This window comes from Leiobunum rupestre, chromosome 4, assembly GCF_980474605.1.
Source record: "Leiobunum rupestre chromosome 4, qqLeiRupe1.1.hap1, whole genome shotgun sequence".
In the NCBI taxonomy this organism is placed as follows: Eukaryota; Metazoa; Arthropoda; class Arachnida; order Opiliones; family Sclerosomatidae; genus Leiobunum; species Leiobunum rupestre.
The window spans coordinates 58,423,622-58,444,089 of record NC_143387.1 but is presented as its reverse complement, the minus strand read 5'-3'; the positions used below and the strand labels follow the sequence as shown (position 1 = coordinate 58,444,089).

Here is a 20,468-nt window from a genome sequence, read left to right as displayed (position 1 = left end):
GGTGAACATAATATGTTAATCCAGGACCAACAACCACAAGGAGAACGCAGTTACATGTAGCCTTTAAACACGCTAAGGCGGTGTTGTGTACAAATTTCTTTGGACGAACCTTTACGCTGCACGTTATACGGAGAGGGGGAAGACAATTTCCGAATTTCCCCTTCCGACGGCAACAGCGGCTAAAGAGTCTAACCAATGAAAAATGTACACAAGAAAATGCACGACTTTTGTCGGGTTACATTCTCCTTGTGTGGGGTGCTGTGTTTATTGCTCCTAGATGTTAATTAACATAGGGAAATCGAAGATTCTAAGGGTCCCCGCTATGAAATATTTAAAATTTTCTAATGCTATTGTTTATTAAAAAAAGTGGTTAAATTTGGGCATATATAATTAAACTGGTAAATTTATGTAAATGGGTAAATTTGGGTAAGAAATTGACAAAATGTATGTGAATTGCCTAAATTCGGGCAAATTTACTTGAAATATGCAAAATTGCCCTGGTAAATTTATATTCTATGTCTGAATTTGCTTAGAATTAAAAAAAGAATAGACCAAATATTGTAAATTTGGTAAATTTTTGGGAAAGTTATTTAAATTCATAAAAATTTGGTAAAATTGTTAAAGATTTGTCAAAACTTTATAATTTTCAGTAAATTTGATTAAAATTGTATAAATTGATGAAATTATTTTTAAATTCGATAAATTCGTGTAATTTTGGGTAAACTTTAGTAAATACACGAAAAGGTAGAAAAGTCCTAAATAAAAAGGGAAGCAAAAAAAAACTAAATCATCAACAAATTTAAAGTCATTTCAAAATGAATAACTCGTACCAGGAATCCATACCTCTACTTGTAATACTTATCCTACCGTATAGCGTATGGTAAGATCACTTTGACGGCTTTGGCCCCGCCTACGAGACCAAAAATTCCCTTTGCGCGCGCCACCCTCTCACGTTGTTGGTTCTTAAGTTAACATAGTGATGTCAAAAAAACCGTCAGCCACATCGAGACGTAAATTTGCTGCGATAATCATACCAAGTAGAAGTATGAATTTCTGCTCGTACCAATAGGTCTTCGAAAAAAATATAAAAACGCGAAAATCGGGTCAAATAGATCTTCCGAGTCAAAAACTAATTTAGAAAAATTATTCGGGGCAGAATTTCCCCAAAGGTAAACCGCTTTCGCCATATTTGGGGCTCATCAGTACCGTGCACGTAATCTGGCATGTGACTAACTAAACTAATAAGAAAAACTAAGCCTAATCATTAAAAATTTGAAAACTGGTTGCGTAGCAACGTAAAGCCAAATAGGAGAATAGTCTTGGATAATAAAATAAACGATAAGATAAAGATTAAGGGCCACACCGGCGTTTGAATTTGACCAGAAAAAGGAATGTTCGTATCTGCTACCACGTGCTAAATTTGGGCCGAATTTTTCAAACACCGGCGTGGCCCTTTAATAAGAACCACCTATGGACTATGATGCAAAAACGGCTTAAAAACGTAGAAAGGTAGAAAAGTCCGGAATTGATCAGACTGGGCATTTTTCTCAAAAACTAGAGTTAGAGTTTCAATTTATAGGGTATTATTTTTAACATGAGAATCGGAAAATATTTTCACGTTTTAGAAAAATGTATCTTAAAATCTTATCGGTTAATGTTTTTGAACCGTAATATCCGAAGATTTTCTTCACTTTGGAACACGTGGAACGTTCACTCTTTTCTATTGCTTGTATAAGAGGTACAATATGGTACACATCAAGAAGGCATGGTATACAATTTATACTTTTTATATTAATAGTTACAGATACATTCCTAAATTCGTCTTTCAAATAACGCTTTTAAAAATGGTGCTTTTATATCAATAATGAGTTAGAAAATGTCGTCTTCACATCAATAACACGTCTACTATATATTCCTCACTTTTTCCCTTTCTCGTCGAGAAACGCATTCTCGTTTAATTAGTTTAATTAATTTAGTAAATTTACTTATTTCAACATAGTTTGTACAAAAATATTTTTAAAGCTTTTTTTTATCAAAAGGAATTCGATTCCCGCGCCTTCGCTCTGTATTAAAATCTTATTAATTCTTATCGCCGAAATAAGTAGCCCAGTACCAAAAGTAAATAGGGGGAGAAAGTCTATCACTGCCTCCAGATTTTAACTTCCACCATGCTTGACACCCTTTTTAAAGAGCTAGTGATCACGTGATATTTCTAACCAATAAGGATGGCGCATTACGCGCGAAGTAGTGCATTTGTGGTATTCCGGTCCGCGCACAAGATGAAAATTTTGAATTTTATTCCCTGGCAACCATGTCACCGCCTCGCGATTTCAAATAGTCTCTCTGTCAAATGCTGATCATTATTTCATTCGATAACGGTTGATTTTAATTAATAATTACTATATCAATTGTAAAATAAACAAAAAAAGCTCGTAGCTATAGCTATTATTTCAGTTAAACTTGCAAATTGTTAGGCCTTAACATCGTAGATTTACCAATTAGTCCCGATCTCTACTCTTAGATGGCGCCACGCTCTCCACGATTTAAGTGAACGTTATTCTAGTTACGGTTTATTTCTTTTCAAAAGTCGTGTTATTATTTTTAAAATGTCGCATTTTAGTTTCTATCATATATCTACTTTATTTAGGAACTAAATTAACCAAATTATCGAAAGCAAAAGTTTACTATTCACGTATTTTATAGAGAACTATCTTTCATCGTGGCGGAGTACAACCGATACCTTTGTGTCCCTGTAAAGAGGCGAGGGGAAGTCATTTTCGAAGCCCAAAAATATTACCCCTCAAATAAGACGTCGTGCGGTTGGACCCAAGTGCCAGAATTTATCCCCCTATTTACTTTTAACAGTACACAATATTATGTAATTTTTCCATGATAATCTATTTATTTTATGGAAAATTATAATATAAATTGGTCAAATAATTGCTTTAACAGTCTATAACAATTATTTTTGCATTCTACGACAAAAACAATCTTGAAAATGGCAAAAAAAACGGCCTCGGGAGTGAAAATATCGTACTTGTAAGAAAATGTCCGCCATCTTGAATTCTGAGCTTCCGGTCCAAAATCGGGAGTGCCAACATCGAAATTCGTTTTCAGGAGGTCCGAATTAGTAAAAAAACTCATTTGGCCAAATGTTACCCAAAATGCCGCTAGACTTGTTAAAATGACCACTTTAGAGAAAAGTGAACCAGTCTATAATATAATTTAGCAAAAATGCAATCAGATACCTTAATGCATTCTTGATTTTAGTAAAGGGTTTTCACTTCATAATAAAGTTTCTACTATATTATAGATGAATTTACTACTATATTATAGAAGCATTTTCTACTATATTATAGAAGCATTTTAGTACTATATTATAGAAGCATTTTCTACTATATTATAGAAGCATTTTGCTACTATATTATAGAAGCATTTTAGTACTATATTATAGAAGCATTTTCTACTATATTATAGAAGCATTTTAGTACTACATTATAGAAGCATTTTCTACTATATTATAGAAGCATTTTAGTACTACATTATAGAAGCATTTTTCTACTATATTATAGAAGCATTTTAGTACTACATTATAGAAGCATTTTTCTACTATATTATAGAAGCATTTTAGTACTACATTATAGAAGCATTTTTCTACTACATTATAGGAGCAATTTTTCTACTACATTATAGGAGCAATTTTTCTACTATATTATGGTTGAATTTCCTACCATATTGTAAATGAATTTTCTACTATAATATAAGAGAGTTTTTTCCGGTTTGGCGTTCCATAATTTTCCCCAACAATATTAAATCTTTATCGGGCAAATGGTATTATATTAGAAATTCACCAACAACTCGAAATTTGTGGATCACTAGTGTAGTATATTGAGAAGATCAACCTCATTGATGTTTATCAATGTTACGCACTAAATACTGTAGACGTTAAAAAACCTTCAGCTTGTTACGTTTTTAATGTAAAAAGGTTTCTCATTTAGTTTACGAATATTTTATTACAATTTCTTCTAGATTTTTTGTCCCCTCGGAGGGGGTTATACAACCAGCGTGTCCGTCTGTGCGTGCGTGTCCGTCTGTGTGGCCTGCATTTTCGGGGCAAAGGGTAATCACTGCGTACGCAGTCGAACAACCGTTTTAGCAGTTTAAAGGTTGGCAAAACCACCGTGTGACGGTAAGCGTTAACGGATAAATTTGCGATTGCGTTGAGTTTTTTTTTTGGTTAACGCCCACCGCCGCTACGTTTGTTATTGGTGCGTATTCTCCAACTCCTTCTTATAGACTTTTGGGACGGACCGAGTGCTGAGTGTTATGGCAACCTCTCAACTTCCAATGTCAGGGTTTCCACCAATTGTTTACGGTATTCGTCCTAGTATCAATTTGCGATCGCATCGGGCGGGATTTGAACCCGAGACCTCCTGCTTGACAGGCGGACGTTTTACCACAGAACAACCGACACTTGTTACGCTTCATTGAAAATTAGACGTTCAGCTTTATCGGAAGCGTATTTAATAGAGTACGAAATTTAGGTTTAATTGAAATAGAATTGAAATTGAAATTATTGCATCGAAGAAATTCTAATATAGCGTTTTCTCTATTGATTAAAAAAAAATGCGCCACCCAGGTTTATAATTTTATAACTAATTTATGAATTAATAATTTAATTGTAAAATACGATCATGACGAAGAATCGAACCCAGGTTGTTGTATTACTGAGCAGACGTTTTACCGCCGAGCTACTGTTTCCCCTGAAACAAAAACATCACAGGCAAAATATTGAAGTAAAGGAACCGTTATGATACGGCGATTTTTTTATTTTGGTGAACTTGTTTATATTATTATAAATGAATTAAACTACGTGGTTTCGTCTCAATTATTTTAGTTAAAATTAATATTTTATACCGGGCGGGATTGAACCGGGATTACGTTTTAAGTAAATAACTCTCGAGAAATTAATACCACTAGGGACAATTCTTCCGAGGAGAGGTATATTTTGGCTTGCCAACTTGTTACTATTATAATTTGAATACATTTGTATTTTGTACCTGGATGAATGCCTGGTTTTGTCCGCTGTGATCAAAATAAAAATGAATTGATGAATCGAAATGTATGAATTAACCTTTTTCAAACTTCTGGAATAACTTTTACAATAGTTCTTTCTATAAATTTTTTACGCTTACCCAGCTTGTTAAAAGTAGAAGTATAACATGTTGATCTTACGTCACAAGACTGAGCTTTGGTGGAATTATCTGAGCACGCGCGATTTGCACGAGCGTTAGAAAATAGAAAGCTCCTCGTGATGCGAGCGCGCGCTCGTAGTGTTGGAGAAGGTGACGTAAGAGCTACATTAAAACAAGAAGGCCATGTTACTTTATAGAAAGAACTATTGCTAATTACGCAATAAAAATATTTTTTTCAGTTCAAACTTTGAAAATGACCCTAATAATATTTAGTAATTAGGTATAATTTTCCGATAGAGTTAGGCCTAATAAGCCGACAACCATAACGGCCATTTTATTTCTTACATTTCGTACCTCATAATATTTTGTAGCGCTATATGATTGGCTAAATTTGAACTCTGACTCCTTTTCGATGACCAATAAAAAAATCAAATCCCAAAGAGTATTAAACTTCCGGGTTACAGAGTTCCTAGTCGTTTTTCTGAGTAATAAATAATGCATGAGCGAGGCTACAAGTGTCATACTTAGGGGTATTATGTTACTTATGTTATAATTCATAAACGTTTTGAGAATTGCATTGTTTCCCTCTCTACAGACCTTAACACCCTTGATCTACGGGCCCCAACGGCGAGGGGTAAGACACTCTGCTAACTCGGTGTACACTGCCGTACCTTTGACAGTACTAAATGGAACTCGCGAACTCTTGAAAATATGTACCTTTAACAGTGCTAAATGCACGAACTCGGTGTACAGATTATCTGAGACTGTCTTACCCCTCGCCCAACGGGTCCCTCACGGCGCTTTACTACTGGATTGGCCGGACCCCAGCTACTTGCATTGCTCCTATAAATCGATAGGTACGAGAACGCAAATTTATAATTTAACGGCTTCATAAACACCCTTAATTACTGGCAGACTTGGAATTAGCGGGAGTCTTGGGGCCAATGGCTCTTAATAAAAATCAGTGGGCTCTTAAAATAAATCATTCGAACATGGGTTGCGGGCCACCGGGGCTCTCAATTTAATTAAAAAATATTTATTAAACATTTTACGAGAGCGGGATCTAGCGTTACAAATGATTATGTGTGATATTATAATATACTTGCTTGTTTTAAAGTTAATACATGTTATGTAAGTAACGTAACCAATTTTTATTTTCCTATTTTCCCTACCTAATTTTAAATTTTTTCCCCTAAACCCCTCCCCCCGCTTGGCCAGTGGCTCTCAATAAAAATAAACTTAAGGGGGCCCCCGTAAAAAATATCACTATTTCCAAGTCTGATTACTGGAATATTATCGTGATTTAATTATTCCGTGGTTTGTCCATTTGAAGGAAAACACTTAGAATGAAATATTCAGCCGCCAGACAACTAGCGGCATCTATCGCACGACGTGACGGCGATTGTATATGATTTAAGGTTTTTTTTTTGCTCCTTTTCCCTTTTGTTTTCTGTCTCCCACCCCTTTCCCTCCCTTTCGCATTGCCGTTATTGTTTAATTTGGCTACCGCCAAGTCCTTCGAAGTGGCCGGGCCGCGTGTGGACGAGGGGTCGGCCATGTTGATGAGCTCGGGCGAGGAGGATTTCCCAGAATTGGGCTTTACGACGGTAGAGAGAGGCAGAAAAAAGGCGCGCACACACGAACGGCAGGAGGGAGCGCCTACCCCCCCCCCCGCTTCGGACGAAGGACTTCCCGTTCAAATTGCGCCCCGCTGTGGGATCAAAAAAATTCCACGAACTTGGGACGAAGGCGTTGCATCGTTTGGTAGAGTCCACTTTCGGGAGGGGGGTGGAAACGAAAGCATTGAAATGCGTTAACTGCAAGAGTGCGCACAATTGCAAGGATGGTCGCTGCCCGAAGTTACGTTTGGAGAAAACGGTGGTCACCTTACAGCGCACGGAGCACCTTCCGTTTCCGGAGGCCCGCGAGTTGGCCAAATCACGGAGCTATGCTCAGGTCTCCCGTCAGACCAGGTCTCGAGCTCCCAGACCCCAGCTTGTCCAGCAACGGGCCACTCCTCCCCAATTTACGCAGGCCCGCATTACTTCCTCGGATAATTCGCAACAGCCGCCCTCCTCCCAGCCCCAGGGGGATAACAACACATACTTGGGTGTGGCGGAATTCCGCGACTTGCTGTAGACCCTTATCCGAGGGGTGGCGCAACTTCTCACGGGGGCACCAGCTATTCCTCAACAATTGGATGCTGCTCTCTCCGTCTTGGTGGATCAAGTTGTTGGCCGTTTTGGCAACTCTTCAGGCGTCACCGTTAGTCCTCAGAGCTATGTCGCTGTCTCCGCCCCCACCGGTAGGTGCTCCGCTCCCCCTCCCGCACGCCAAGATGGGGCTACATAACTTCGCCCTTCTTCAGTGGAACACGAAAAGCGTTAACGCCCACCTTGGAGAACTGTTTAACCTCATCCGCATCCATCAGCCGTCCGTTATCGCACTTCAAGAGACATGGCTTCAACCCCATGACCTTCTTCGTTTAGACTTTGGTATTTACGAGGTCTTCCGTGTTGACCGTCCGCACCAACCACTCGGGAGGGGTGGCGGGGTCGCTACTCTAGTTGATCGTCGTCTCAACCCTACCCAGATACCCCCACCCAGGGGTGGCGGGGTCGAAGCGTGCATGGTCTCATTCTCTCTCGATGGTCGACGTGTGGCTCTCGCCAATGTCTACGATTCCCAGCGCTCGGTGGATCGGTCTTTTCTGGATCGCCTTCTACGGGTTGCTGGCCGCTCTTGTATTCTTTTGGGTGACTTCAATGCGCACCATACGCTCTGGGGCTGTCAGGAGGTCAACGCGCAGGGTACCCTCCTTGTCGACTGGTTAGAAGATGAAGATAGGATGGTCCTGCTTAATACGGGCGATATTACTCGTCATGCCCGGTCTTCTGCCGATAGTGCTCTGGATCTGGCGTTCGTCACTTCTGACTTAGCGCCCACTCTGTCTTGGCGGACGCTCCAGGGCGGCTCAAGCGACCATCTCCCCATACTTCTGGAGTCCGATGCTCTGCATGCCACCCACACCAAGAGTGGGACACGCTGGCACTACCCGCTAGCAAATTGGAACGGCTTCCGTCGGATGTTGGAGGCTGGTGTGGCCGAACCGGCATTTGAAGCAACGGTGGCCTCCACTACGTCTCTTCTCCAGAGCGCGGCCAAGGCGCATATTCCGAAGAGGGTGGTTGGCCCCGCCTCACAGCCTCGTTCTCCACAGTGGTGGGATGCCTCATGCGCTACGCGGGCTAACCAGGTGACGGCTCTGAGGCGGAGGGCTATTCGCAGCAAAGACGCAGCAGTATACATCAAATTCCGTAAGGCTTCGGCCGAGTTTCGGCGCCACGTGAAATCGCTTAAGCGGAAAAGCTGGCAAGAGTACTGTCATAGGTTGAATGGTCACTCGTCCCTGACGCAAGTCTGGAAACAAGTAAAATGGTTCACGAAAGGATCCACCTCGCCTAGAGCCATCACGTTGGTTGATGGTGGACACACCTACAACAATGCGGTTGATGTAGCGAGAATTTTGGCCACCTCCGCCCAGGCCCCTGGTCATCTTCCACCAACCCGCCGTTTTTTAGCCGAGCCTTCGGTCGTTGACCTCCCTCAGGGGGCCCAGTATAACGCACCCTTTTCGTTTGCGGAACTTGCTACGGTCTTGTCGTCCCTCAAGAACACAGCTACAGGCGCCAACGATATCTCCAATCTGATGTTGACGAACACTCCCTCGCTCTTCCGCGAATCCCTCCTGAAGCTATATAACTCCTTGTAGGAAGCGGGCTCCTACCCAAAGGCTTGGAAATACGCTATCTTGCACCCGATCCGCAAGCCGGGCAAAGATCCCCAAAAGGCGTCTTCCTACCGAGAAATTTCGTTGCTTCCGACACTTGGCAAGGTCTTCGATAAACTGGGGCTGAGTCGTTTGACTTGGTTCTTGGACGACAACGCTGTCATCCCGGCTTCCCAATCCGGCTTTCGTAAGGGCAGGCGGCCCACGGATAACTTAGTGCGCCTCGTGCAGGATACTCAATTGGACCTTGCCAGGGGACACTCTTGTGTGGCTATCTTTTTGGATCTGAAAGACGCTTTTGGAAGCATTCACCATGATGCCCTGTTGGAGAAACTTCGGGCGAAGGGTTTGTCCGGCTCCCTTTTCCATTGGCTGGCAGATTTTCTACGCGAACGAACGGCGGCGATACGTGTTGGGGAGATGGTATCGGACACTTTCGAGGTCAATCGAGGCGCGCCGCAGGGGAGTTCACTTAGCCCAACGCTTTTCAACGTCATTCTCGGGGACATCACGGACTCTTGCCCAGTGGGCGTTTTACACGGTGAGCATGCCGATGATCTGGCGCTCTGGGTTACTGGTCTTCATGCCGTCACTCTGCAGGAGCACTTACAGATTGCACTTGACAATATGGTGAAGTATTGTAGCGAATGGGGCCTCACTTTTCAACCGTCTAAGTGCAAATACATGGTCTTCTCCCGCAAACGAAGCGCGGCCTTTACGATGATATCTACTTTTCACTCGGGACCTCTCCGTTGGCGAGGGTGGAACAATTTGTCTACCTCGGTGTTACCCTCGATCATAAACTGACCTGGCGCGCCCACATTGATGCCTTATATCGATCGTCCATGCAACGGCTAAATTTGTTGCGCGCGGTTTCTGGTACATACTGGGGAGCCTCTCGCCGCGCCCTCAAGGTGTTGTGTTTATTCGCTCCCGGATCGATTATTCTAGCATCGTCTATAACTCCGCGGCTGTCACCCACTTACGGCGCTTGGACCGTCTCCAAAATGCTGCACTTCGTGTCATCTTGGGTGTTCCCAAGTCAACAAGTATTCAGTTAATGGAAGCTGAAGCGGCGATCATGCCGCTTTCCCACCGTAGAGATCTGCTGGGTATGCAGTTTGTCAACCTGGCCGCCGCCGCCGATGCTCCCGACTACTACAGGCACTACATAAATGGCTCGGTGGCCACTCTCAGTCACTTTGAACACATCTGGACGATCCATAATACTCCAACGATCCTCAAATACTGGCGTCAACTTGTCGCTCTTAATCTTGACTGGCTTCATGATCTGGTTCCTTCTCCCAGCCTGATTTCCCCTCCTTCTTGGACCCCTGTCCAGGCGGACGTCAACTGTCGCTGGCTGAGCTCTTCAAAGTCCGAGTTCTCGGATGTCGAGTTGCGCCAGCTCTTCTTTTTCGAACTCCATGCAATGGCCGGCGATTCCGTGGTCATATATACCGACGGCTCCCTCCAGGACGTCTCCAGCTGTGCCGGCGCCAGCTTCTGCATTCCTGATCGCGATGTCACTCGTCCGTTCGTTGTGGATCCGGGCCACCCGATTAACACGGTGGAGCTCTTTGCCATTAATCAAGCGGTGGCTTTCGCTCGCAGTGAAGGTCTCGGGAACATTGTCGTATGCTCCGACTCACAATCGGCCTTGGCTATGATTTTGAGGGACGGCCCTGACCCTCAAGTGCTACGTTTCCGGAGCCTCTGTCACGGTTACCCCGGGCGTGTTAAACTATTGTGGTGTCCGGCTCATGCCGGTATCCCAGGGAACGAGATGGCGGACAAATGTGCCACAGTAGCGGCTATCAACCATCCTGCGCGGCCGATGGTTTTTTTGCCTCGCACCAAAAGCTACCTTAAAACACGGGTTTCGGTTCTGGTTACGGACTCTTGGCAGGTTTCATGGAACCACTTTGTTTCGGCTCGGGGCGTCGGGTGGTACAAGACTGATCCGTCACGGGACTGTATTACGGGTCTTCGGTTGCCACGTTGGCAAGACTCGTTAGTAGCACGTTTTAACTGTGAACGGCTTCCAACTGCTGCGGTGCTTTTCCGTTTTCGCTTAAGAACGTCTTCAGTGTGTCACTCCGGTCAGTGCGCGGCGATAGAGACGCTTCACCACATTCTTTTTGAATGTTGGGCTTCTAGAGGTCCCCGCCATTCGTTTTTGGCGTCGCTTACTGCAGGTGACTTTCTCCATTCTGTATCGGGTCTCCGTATGGCCTTTTCTCGAGGTGTATTACCGATTATTTCGGACGTGTGTACTCTGCTTCGCGCCTTTGGCATTCGTTAACTTTACCGAGTCCAATAGTTTTTTTTTGTTTGTTTATTTCTCTTCTTATCGCTGTTTGTATTTACTTTAAATTTGTTATCTAATTCTGTATGATGTTCATGGTGTTAAGGCCTCCGCTGCCATATACACCAATAAAGTCTTTCTTATTTTTGAAAAAAAAAATATATGATTTAAAAAATCCTCGTTTTAGTCGCTTGCACAAATTCCTCGTTTTAGATTTTCTGCGTTTTCAAAGAAATTGGTTTAGCAACGTATTTCTGATTTAATGTATCGTAATATGATAAACTCGAATTAACATTTAAATGGTTAATAAAGAGCTTTAATTATTCTCAAATTCGAATAATTTCATTTTTCCTCGTTTTAATATTTGCCGTGATTTAGCAACCAAATGTTATAATTAAAAATTTTATTTAAATTTAAATTATCGTAGGTACGAGAACGTACAATTATAATTTAGCTGCTTCATAACCATTAACCACCCTTAATTACTGGAATATTATCGTAATTTAATTTTTCCGTGGTTTGTATATTTGAAGGAAAACGCTTTGAATGAAATATTCAGCCGCCCGATGACTAGCGGCATCTATCGCACGACGTGACGGCGATTGTATATGATTAAAAAATTCCTAGTTTTAGTCGCTTGCAAAAAAAATCCTCGTTTTACTATATTCCTCGATTTAGCAGCCAAATGTTATAATTACAATTTTCTGATTTTATATTTCAATTATTGTAGGTACGAGAACGTAAAATTTGCATATATAAACACCGTTAATTACACGAAAATTATCGTAATTTATTTTTCCGTCGTTTGTTTATCCGCACAGCAAAAATTCCTCGTTGATTCATTATTTTCCGCGGTTTACTTGCTGCGCGCAGCGTGACAAAGCCGTCATACCATACTACTATTTGGTAGCTTTCCTTCATTTTCCTCGATTTCCGGGCTTTCCTCGTTTTAGTCGTACCCACAAAAAGCGAGTGCCTTCTAGCCTGTAAGTGATACTCCTTTTAGGTATAAGTATAGTTCTGAAGTCTATGTTTAACATTTCTTGAGCAATTTTACTTTATCCGCGGTTCTAAGAAGGTTGTACTAAGTAATAATTTATTAATTTAAAAAACTGGTCGTATTTTAAATATTTAATCGTAAACCTTATAAATGGTTTGCTTGGTTTTAAGGTTCAGAATGATGAGACTTCAAAAACCTCCCGGGCAAGAAAGGGTTGACCCTAACGAAGAGAAACGAAAAGCAAGACTTACAGTTATAGGAAATGTTGGAAGTTTTGCATTTTTAGTTGCTTTAATACGGTTGAGTAAGTATTCTAAAAAATGTTTATGAAGAAAAATTCATTAATTACTAGTATCTAATTTCAGCTCCTTACGTTCTAGAACAAATGAAATAAAAATATTTGATGCATTTTTATATGTTTTCTTAAGACTTATTAAAATACCCTTTATTTAAAAACATTACATTGGCAATAAATAAATTACACATTTATTCAGAAGTAATTATTTGTTTTCATGTTTTTGACTAAAACTAGATAACATTTAATATATATTTCACTTTGGACGAGCGGTGCTTCAACACAAGTCATTACCCTTTCCATAAATATCACAAGGCTGATAGTTTTGTTACCAATTATATATCATATTCACTAATCACACTTTACAAGCTGAAACTGATCCTCTACTACAAATATTTCTGGCAACCGTATAATCACCAAGCTGTAGCAGGGTATGTGGAAAATATTAGAAGAGGTTGTTTCTACAAATCACTTAACAAATTGGTAGAACAAACCACCCAATAAATCTTCATTCCCAATTACAATGAACAAGGATTGAAACATTAAAGGTCATATCTAAACAAAAGGCACAATTTACGTGTATCACATAACAATTTATCCTCGCCAATAACATTTAATTGACATTTAGGCATTAACGTCTTTTCAATAAATACGTCATAAATTTTCAAGTACAATATGAATTGCCAATGTAGGCAGATTTTTTCTTATTACAATCTAAATTATGATTTGTATAAACTGTCTATTCAAGAAAGCCAAATAAAAGTACAAAAATTCCTTTAAAAAATTCTATGAAGCTTTGTAAATTAAGCTTTACATAAGCCTTTCATTTCATTATTAAAGGCCATTTAAATTAAGATTTATACACTTCAATAAGTATAAACATTAAAAATTCCCAGCTTGCAAAATAAATTGGTTTAAAGGTGGATCACACATTTACAATATGTATTTCTTAATATTGCTTTTTCTAGTTTTCTCCTAAGACTGCATAATGCAATACGTATAATTATTTGAAACAAGCAACTTATAATCTCAAATATTTTTCAATTTCAACAAAGGAGTTACAGTCATGTAATTCTAACTGCCATAAAAACCAGGCCCTGAAGGGTCAATGTACAATATAAATTTAATTTATTACTAAAATACTCTATTAAAAATTATTGGCACTCTATATTGGCTTATCCTTTAGTGGGAGATATTTTTAAAACAATATTATTAATTCATTAACATATATTTAAAAAAAAAAGGTTATTAATGAATGTTTAAAATAGCCATCTGAAAAGCAATAATTTTTGTTTCAATTTTTAATAAAAACTTTCGCATTCCTTCTTGTTTCGTTTGGACGTTCCACAAGCGGAAAGTGAAACAAGAACTAATGCTAAAAAAAGTTTTCCCAACTTTAAGTTCCAAAAAATATTACGTTGTCTATGTAAAATCACTACCATGGTGAAAAATCAATGTTCCTAAACCCAAAAATAAGTTAAAAACTTGCTAAATTAACACGCTATCTGAGACTAGAGTTATTAACTACTGGACATCTTTACACTCCAAATTATTGCATAAATTGTATAAACATTATGCGCAAAATAAAAAATAAATATATTTCACAAAAGTGCCAACAAATTTCTTAGTAATGTTTCATAGGTGCTAAATCAGGGACCTTATAGGAAATTGATCTATTTCTGGCCAAAACTACCCATTCATAAGTCTTTTAATAATTGATTTTATATTCGTAGTAGGGAATATGATCAATCACTTGTTAAAATTAATCTTTGCCATGTTAAGGTTGAACTGGCATAAAATTAATACTGAATGAGTGGTTAAAAATTAAAATAATGTATAGTGTACTATTTTGGTCATTGAATGGTTAGACCAAATGCTTTAAAAAAAATAATGGACAATATTTCGATATTTAGCATGTTAAATTCAAAATTGAATAGCTAAAATCTATTTATATATTTAACATTTTAAGACTGTTTTTTTAGGAAAAAATTGCATAATTTTTCCAGTCTCAAGGTATGCAAGTACAATGACCAAAGTACTTTACATAAATAAAATTTTTAAGCAATTTGGTTTCATAGTTTTCTAATTTTGTACAATTATTTTCTCTCCATTGGTTTCAATGTCTTTTTTCTTCACTAAGAGGTAGATATTCATGTTATCCTTTCCCTTAACATAAAATGTTCCTCTATTTTCAAATTCAAAATATGTTTCTAAGACTGGAATACAATGCTCAGGAAGTTGTATTCTTCCAGGCACTCCAGTAGAGTCCATCCTGCTAGCTGTATTTACAGCGTCACCCCAAATGTCATAATATAATTTTGTTGTTCCAATAACACCTGCTGTAACGTCTCCAAAATTATATCCAATGCGGATGATAAAGTTAAATTCTAATAAATTGCAATTGAACCTTTCTATAACGTGTTGCATGGCAATTGCAAAGTCTAATAGTTCAACCAAGTGGGTGTTGGTATGGGGGTTATCAGAGCGCATTTTAGGGTTTAAACCAGAGGCAGCCATGAAAGTACTACCAATGGTTTTAATCTTTTCTACATTGCGAAACATGGACTGTTGGAGTAGATCATCAAACTCGCTTACAAGCTCATGTAAGATGCGTAGATATTCTTTACCACCTTCGTATGATTCATCGTACATTTCATTAAAATTTACAATGCTTGCAAATAGAATACCAGCATTTTTGTGATTTTCAGAGTATTTTGAAGTTGATTTCAATTGTTCGGCAACATGCTTGGGAATAATATTATGCAATAGCCAATCGGCTTGGTTTTTCATTATCATTATGCGACGTTTATCCAAAGCAGCCAAAACACTACCATGAAAGCTAAGCCTATAACTAATTTCAAATTCTCTGTTGAGAAACCAAATCAAACCAATCAAAAGAACAATGTCTAGAACAATTTCGTAAATTATCGTGGGGTAACAGTAATAATAAGGATTTTTCTCTTGAAATGTTACTGGTGATGAAAAATTAATGTTTTCAATAATTGTTGTTGTGAAATTAAAAAAAGGTTTATCATTTTTTGGGCAAAACCAATTAGTACTCAGCAATACAATGAGACCGACACCGCTTAAACATGCCAATATTGACTTCAGCCAGCAATTTAGCTGGGAAAAGTTACAAAAATGAATGATAGATACTAAAACTAAAAAAAAAAAAATGTGAGCCTTAGAATTTACAAAAACATCCTCGCATGACAGGTTGGCATAAGCGGAAATAGTGGGCAAGCTGACTAAAATGGTACCACAAAAATGCCAAGGGTACCACATGGTATAAAATTTGTAAAGCCGTGACATGCACGGTGACTGACAGTGACCTTTGGTAAAGAATATCTCGCACAAGCAAAGAATGATGATGAAAATCAACCACAAAGTTCCAATGGTAAAAAAAATCAGCCAAGTTGTGGTGACTTTAAACAAGCAAAAACAAGAAATGGCAAAAACTACAAAGAAAACGGCTGTGAAAAATATGTCACAGTAAGTGTTTAAAGTAGCAGAAGCTAAGGTTAGCATAGTGTCTTTCGGGTTCTTATTGTGAAAGCGCTTACGGTATGCCTTTTCCATCTTGTTTTCTAAGAAAAAGAGGGAAAATTTGTTGACTGGTGGCCTGACAAAATAGTCAACGTGAGCAGAGTCTTGTTGAACACAACGTATCATTTGTAAATCAGACTGTTTTCGTAGATGCCGCAAACGAGCCAAACTTATATTCAATGAAACACTTGGATCCACAAAAATACTGGCTCCTCTTATGCTAGAACCACTGGATCTTCCAGTGTCTGCTACCGAAACTTGGCTAGATGTCTCGTAACCACTAACTCGATGGCTAAAGAGATGAGCAGCCATTATACTGGTTGTATCCAGCATCTAAATATACCAGGACAGGCTTGTGAATCAACAATTTTACTTATATATCACCAATTTATCACGTATCTCTAAGATTGCCTAATCAGTCCCCTATATAAAAAAGTAAACTCACCATGTCCTGTAAACTGCTATGACGGCTCCTAATACCTGAGTCCTTCCGACTACTACTGATCGTAGAATGGCTACTTTGGTGAGTATATTGAAGCATGGGCAATGTCGAGTCCTCATCAGTAGTGTTAGCTGACTTTTCTGACTGGCAGCTGGGTTTTCTTTGGGTACTTCCTCTCCTCTCAATTACTTGAGATGGCCAAGAATGTCGCGCTGTTCCTGAATGTAAACTGGTAACCTTATCACTAGTGAAGATTGCTCCAGGTTTTCTCCCTTTTATGAAGTAAGTCTTTATTCCTTCAACATTAGATAATAAAATTATATTAATATGGATATTTAGCATGTGCATGAGGAAATTTGTAAAATTATACCTTTTTGAGGAAGGCCCTCTTCAACATGATATAAATCTTGAAGAAAATTATATGATGAATCTGATATATGTACCTTGCCAGGTTTACCAGTTGATTCCATCAAATTTGCATACGTGACATCATTGGACCACACATCAAATTTAAACCTACAAGTACCAACAATTCCGCAAAGAACTGTTCCAGTATGAATTCCTAAATGAAAGAACAAACATTGATCATAAAACTAATGAACCAATACAAAAGTTATTTATGTTACCAACCTACTCGCATGTTGACAGCCTCATTAGTATCATCATCAAACTCCCCAATGGCTTTAATCATTCCAAGTCCCATTTCAGCGCAGCATCTAGCATGATCTGGTCGGGGTTCAGGGCAGCCAGAAACCTATTTATTTTTAAAAAGGTTAAGAGTAGAGTAATTTTTTACCTGAAAATTTGAGATTATTAATAATAATCAGCTAGGCTAAATACCCAAGGCACCACCCTAAACCCAAGTCATCTAGCAAATTTTAATGCCTTTATCTCAGGTGGCTGGGTTAAATTGCGTAGGAGGGTGATGGCAAGGTCTTCATGCCAAGCAAGCCCACAGCTCCCTATATTCCCTATTACTCTTAACCTCAATAATTATTTATGAAAAGGAGAAACCAAAGAACTTGGTTACTTACGCAGTAATAGCAGTCTCCTAGAGTTGATATTTTCTCACATCCAAGTTTAGCGCAAAGGTAATCAAAACGACCAAACAAGTCATTTAAAAGACCAACAAGTTGTTCAGCTGATTTATTTGAGCTCATTTTGGTGAAGCCAACAATATCAGCAAATAAAATGCTAACATCCTCCATACGATGCATATTAAATGGCCTAAAACTCATTTGAGATTGCCTGGGACTAGCTGACACTCTACGTTCTCCTTCAATATCGGCTATTTCGCATTCAGATTCTTCAGCCTCTTGAGTAGACATTAACCAATCTGCAACTTTAGGGGGCATCACAGAATGAATCATTTTTTCTTTCAGGTGTTTTTCAATTTCCAAATCTCTTCGAACTAAAAGGCTCTGACCAACTTTCATAAAGGTATTTCTCATCCTAACTTCGGCCATAAGCATTGTATGTATGCTGACCAAATGGATGCATAGCTGCAGTCCCACTCTACATAAAATCGAAGCTATGTCACTGTTTATGAATATTCCAGATAAGGCTTCGTAAAAGATGGAATAAGAACCTCCTATTATTATGCACAGGTAGAGAGGCAGTGGGATGACTGTATATAGTAACAATAAGAGTTCTATACATACTGCAAACATACCAATGGGTGATAAGTCAATTTTTTCAGGTCTACTATTACCAATGTAGACTATAAATACCGAAAGTGAGATTAAACACAATATTATGCTTGTCACAAAAGACACGGGTAAGAAATAGTTATGGTAATGATGAGAGTATGTGAACAACAATACTAATACAATGTAGCACATAAGACCAAAACTAGAAATGACAAATGGTATCCAATGAGCTTTAGACACTGTTGCAAAATATATGCAGTAAGCCACAGATGTGATGAAAATGTATAGTAGACCATATTGGAATCGCTGACATGTTTGAGGGAAAGTACTTCTTTGGTACTGTTCTTCTAAAATTCCAGAGTCAAAGTGTGGATTCCAAAATGAACTTGAAGCTCTATCAAATAAAACAAAACACGGTCGTTTCCTTTTTTGTGTGTCTTGAAAACTAAGACTTCTTGTTGATGGTCTAGGACCTTGCTGATATGATGAATGAGCTGGATTGACAGATATTCGAACTGAGGGTTCTTCTCCATCTTCTTGAGCAGCTCCTTGTTGTGAAAAACTGACTGACGCCATTTCAAATTTCTTGCAATCAAAGAAAATGGGATTAAATTTAATAGCATTTTATATTTAACTGCTCTTAAGGTCTCCTCTATCAAAACTTAATATTCCATTCTGTTCCCTCGAGCGCTAAATCTGCCAATTTCTAAGGATTGAAATAATTCTGGGAGCAAGCTTTAGGGTTTCAAGTTTCAACACACTATCCACTCACAGCAATTTTTTTTTAAGCGTTCCATTTTGACGGGGCAATAAAGCGCTCGAGTCTTCAAAACATTTTCCAATTCTTTTTCGAACGGTGCGAGATCTATTCCGTAGGGGACAAATTTCGAGTAGTCAATTAGTGAGCGCTATTAATATTAAATTATCATTTGGTTTCACACTAAGCCTTGGCAAAAATCAATCTTCCCCATCTACAACACCAGTTCATTATAAAATTTTGAAAATTACAATACAATTAAAGTATGTTGAAGTTAAATAAAAATAACTTTAACGTATTGTATTAATATATTATTAATGCATACCTGGTAAAGTACACCAAGCCTACTTTTACTATCAAAATAAGGAAAGATACCAACGGGCAACGGAATACGTTTACCGGGACGCCAGAATGTTTGGTCAAATTTACCTAAATTTTTTTTGCGACTCAGTACTGGCACGGCCCCCTGCACGCGCTCACGCTGCTCGCGACGATAGCGGCCCCGGCGATCGACTGAAAATTGCGAAGGTGAAATTAGTTAACTTTTTTCCTACATCGACCTTTGGCGCTGACGTAACAACTAAGAAATGGCTGGAGTATATGGCGAAAACGTTCCAATTTTTAGAGTTTCATTAATTATTACTAATTGTGTAATTTTAGGGTTATAATTTCTTTCCGTAATCTTTAAATTACTTATTAATAAATAAGTAAAATACGTTTGGATATTTTTAAATCAAAATACGCGCCGAGAAAACCAGATAAAGAAGACGCTGTCGACGTTAATAATGTAAACAAAAGAACTAGTCAGTGTCCGCTTATCAGCTGTTGTTTTTCGATTTTATTCTTAGAGTTCTTTGATAGTAAGTTGTTTTAATATTTACAAAGTTAACTTCAATTTAAGTAAATAAGTAGTAAATGTAATGCAGATTATAAAACTAGAATATTATTTTTACAGTTAACAAAGTCAGACAATGTTGAAGATTGCTGAAAATATATGTATGAGACATGTAAGCATTCTAAATCACAGACTCACTAGTCTCAGAGATCCTGGCAGTGAGTCTGTGATTTAGGATCTCTGCTAGTCTCACTCACAGTTCACAAATCACAATATGGGTTAGGCCTAAATGTAGAGATTCCCATTTTTTTTAACCAAAATTTAAGTTAAAATTGGTTTTGGTTAATTGCCTTTAATCCATTCCTGACTAAGAATCTCGATAACTTAGTAGTCCCACGCTCACATTAAAGTAATCAGCTTTTTTAAGTAAAATTCATTAAGATTCAATTAAAATTACTGGATGATGTAGGAACATGCTGGATGATGTAGAGAATATGCTGGATGATGTGGATAAACATTCTTTTCGTTTCTGATGGTAGTTATATTCGAATTTGAGACCTTATCGTATATTGGCTTATATGTAATGCCACCAATTAAGTAATAGGTAGTGACGTACATCTGGTTCCAAATTCTACGATTACGCATTAGCCT

General features: G+C 38.7%; 2 protein-coding genes across 2 annotated transcripts in view; one reads left to right on the top strand and one right to left on the bottom strand.

Annotated features, from left to right (window-relative positions):
- LOC149948480 (beta-alanine-activating enzyme-like) overlaps positions 1 to 20,468 on the top strand; it is a 341,035-nt gene that overhangs the window by 236,758 nt on the left and 83,809 nt on the right. The window lies entirely within an intron of this gene.
- Ac13E (Adenylyl cyclase 13E) lies at positions 12,718 to 19,458 on the bottom strand. The gene is made up of 6 exons (XM_090173511.1): positions 19,308 to 19,458; positions 17,611 to 18,810; positions 17,207 to 17,330; positions 16,947 to 17,138; positions 16,580 to 16,872; positions 12,718 to 16,467 (listed from the first exon to the last, which is right to left on the bottom strand). Exons 2-6 carry the CDS (start codon positions 18,799 to 18,801, stop codon positions 14,671 to 14,673), a joined length of 3,597 nt encoding a protein of 1,198 aa, XP_090029637.1. The 5' UTR covers positions 18,802 to 18,810; positions 19,308 to 19,458; the 3' UTR covers positions 12,718 to 14,670.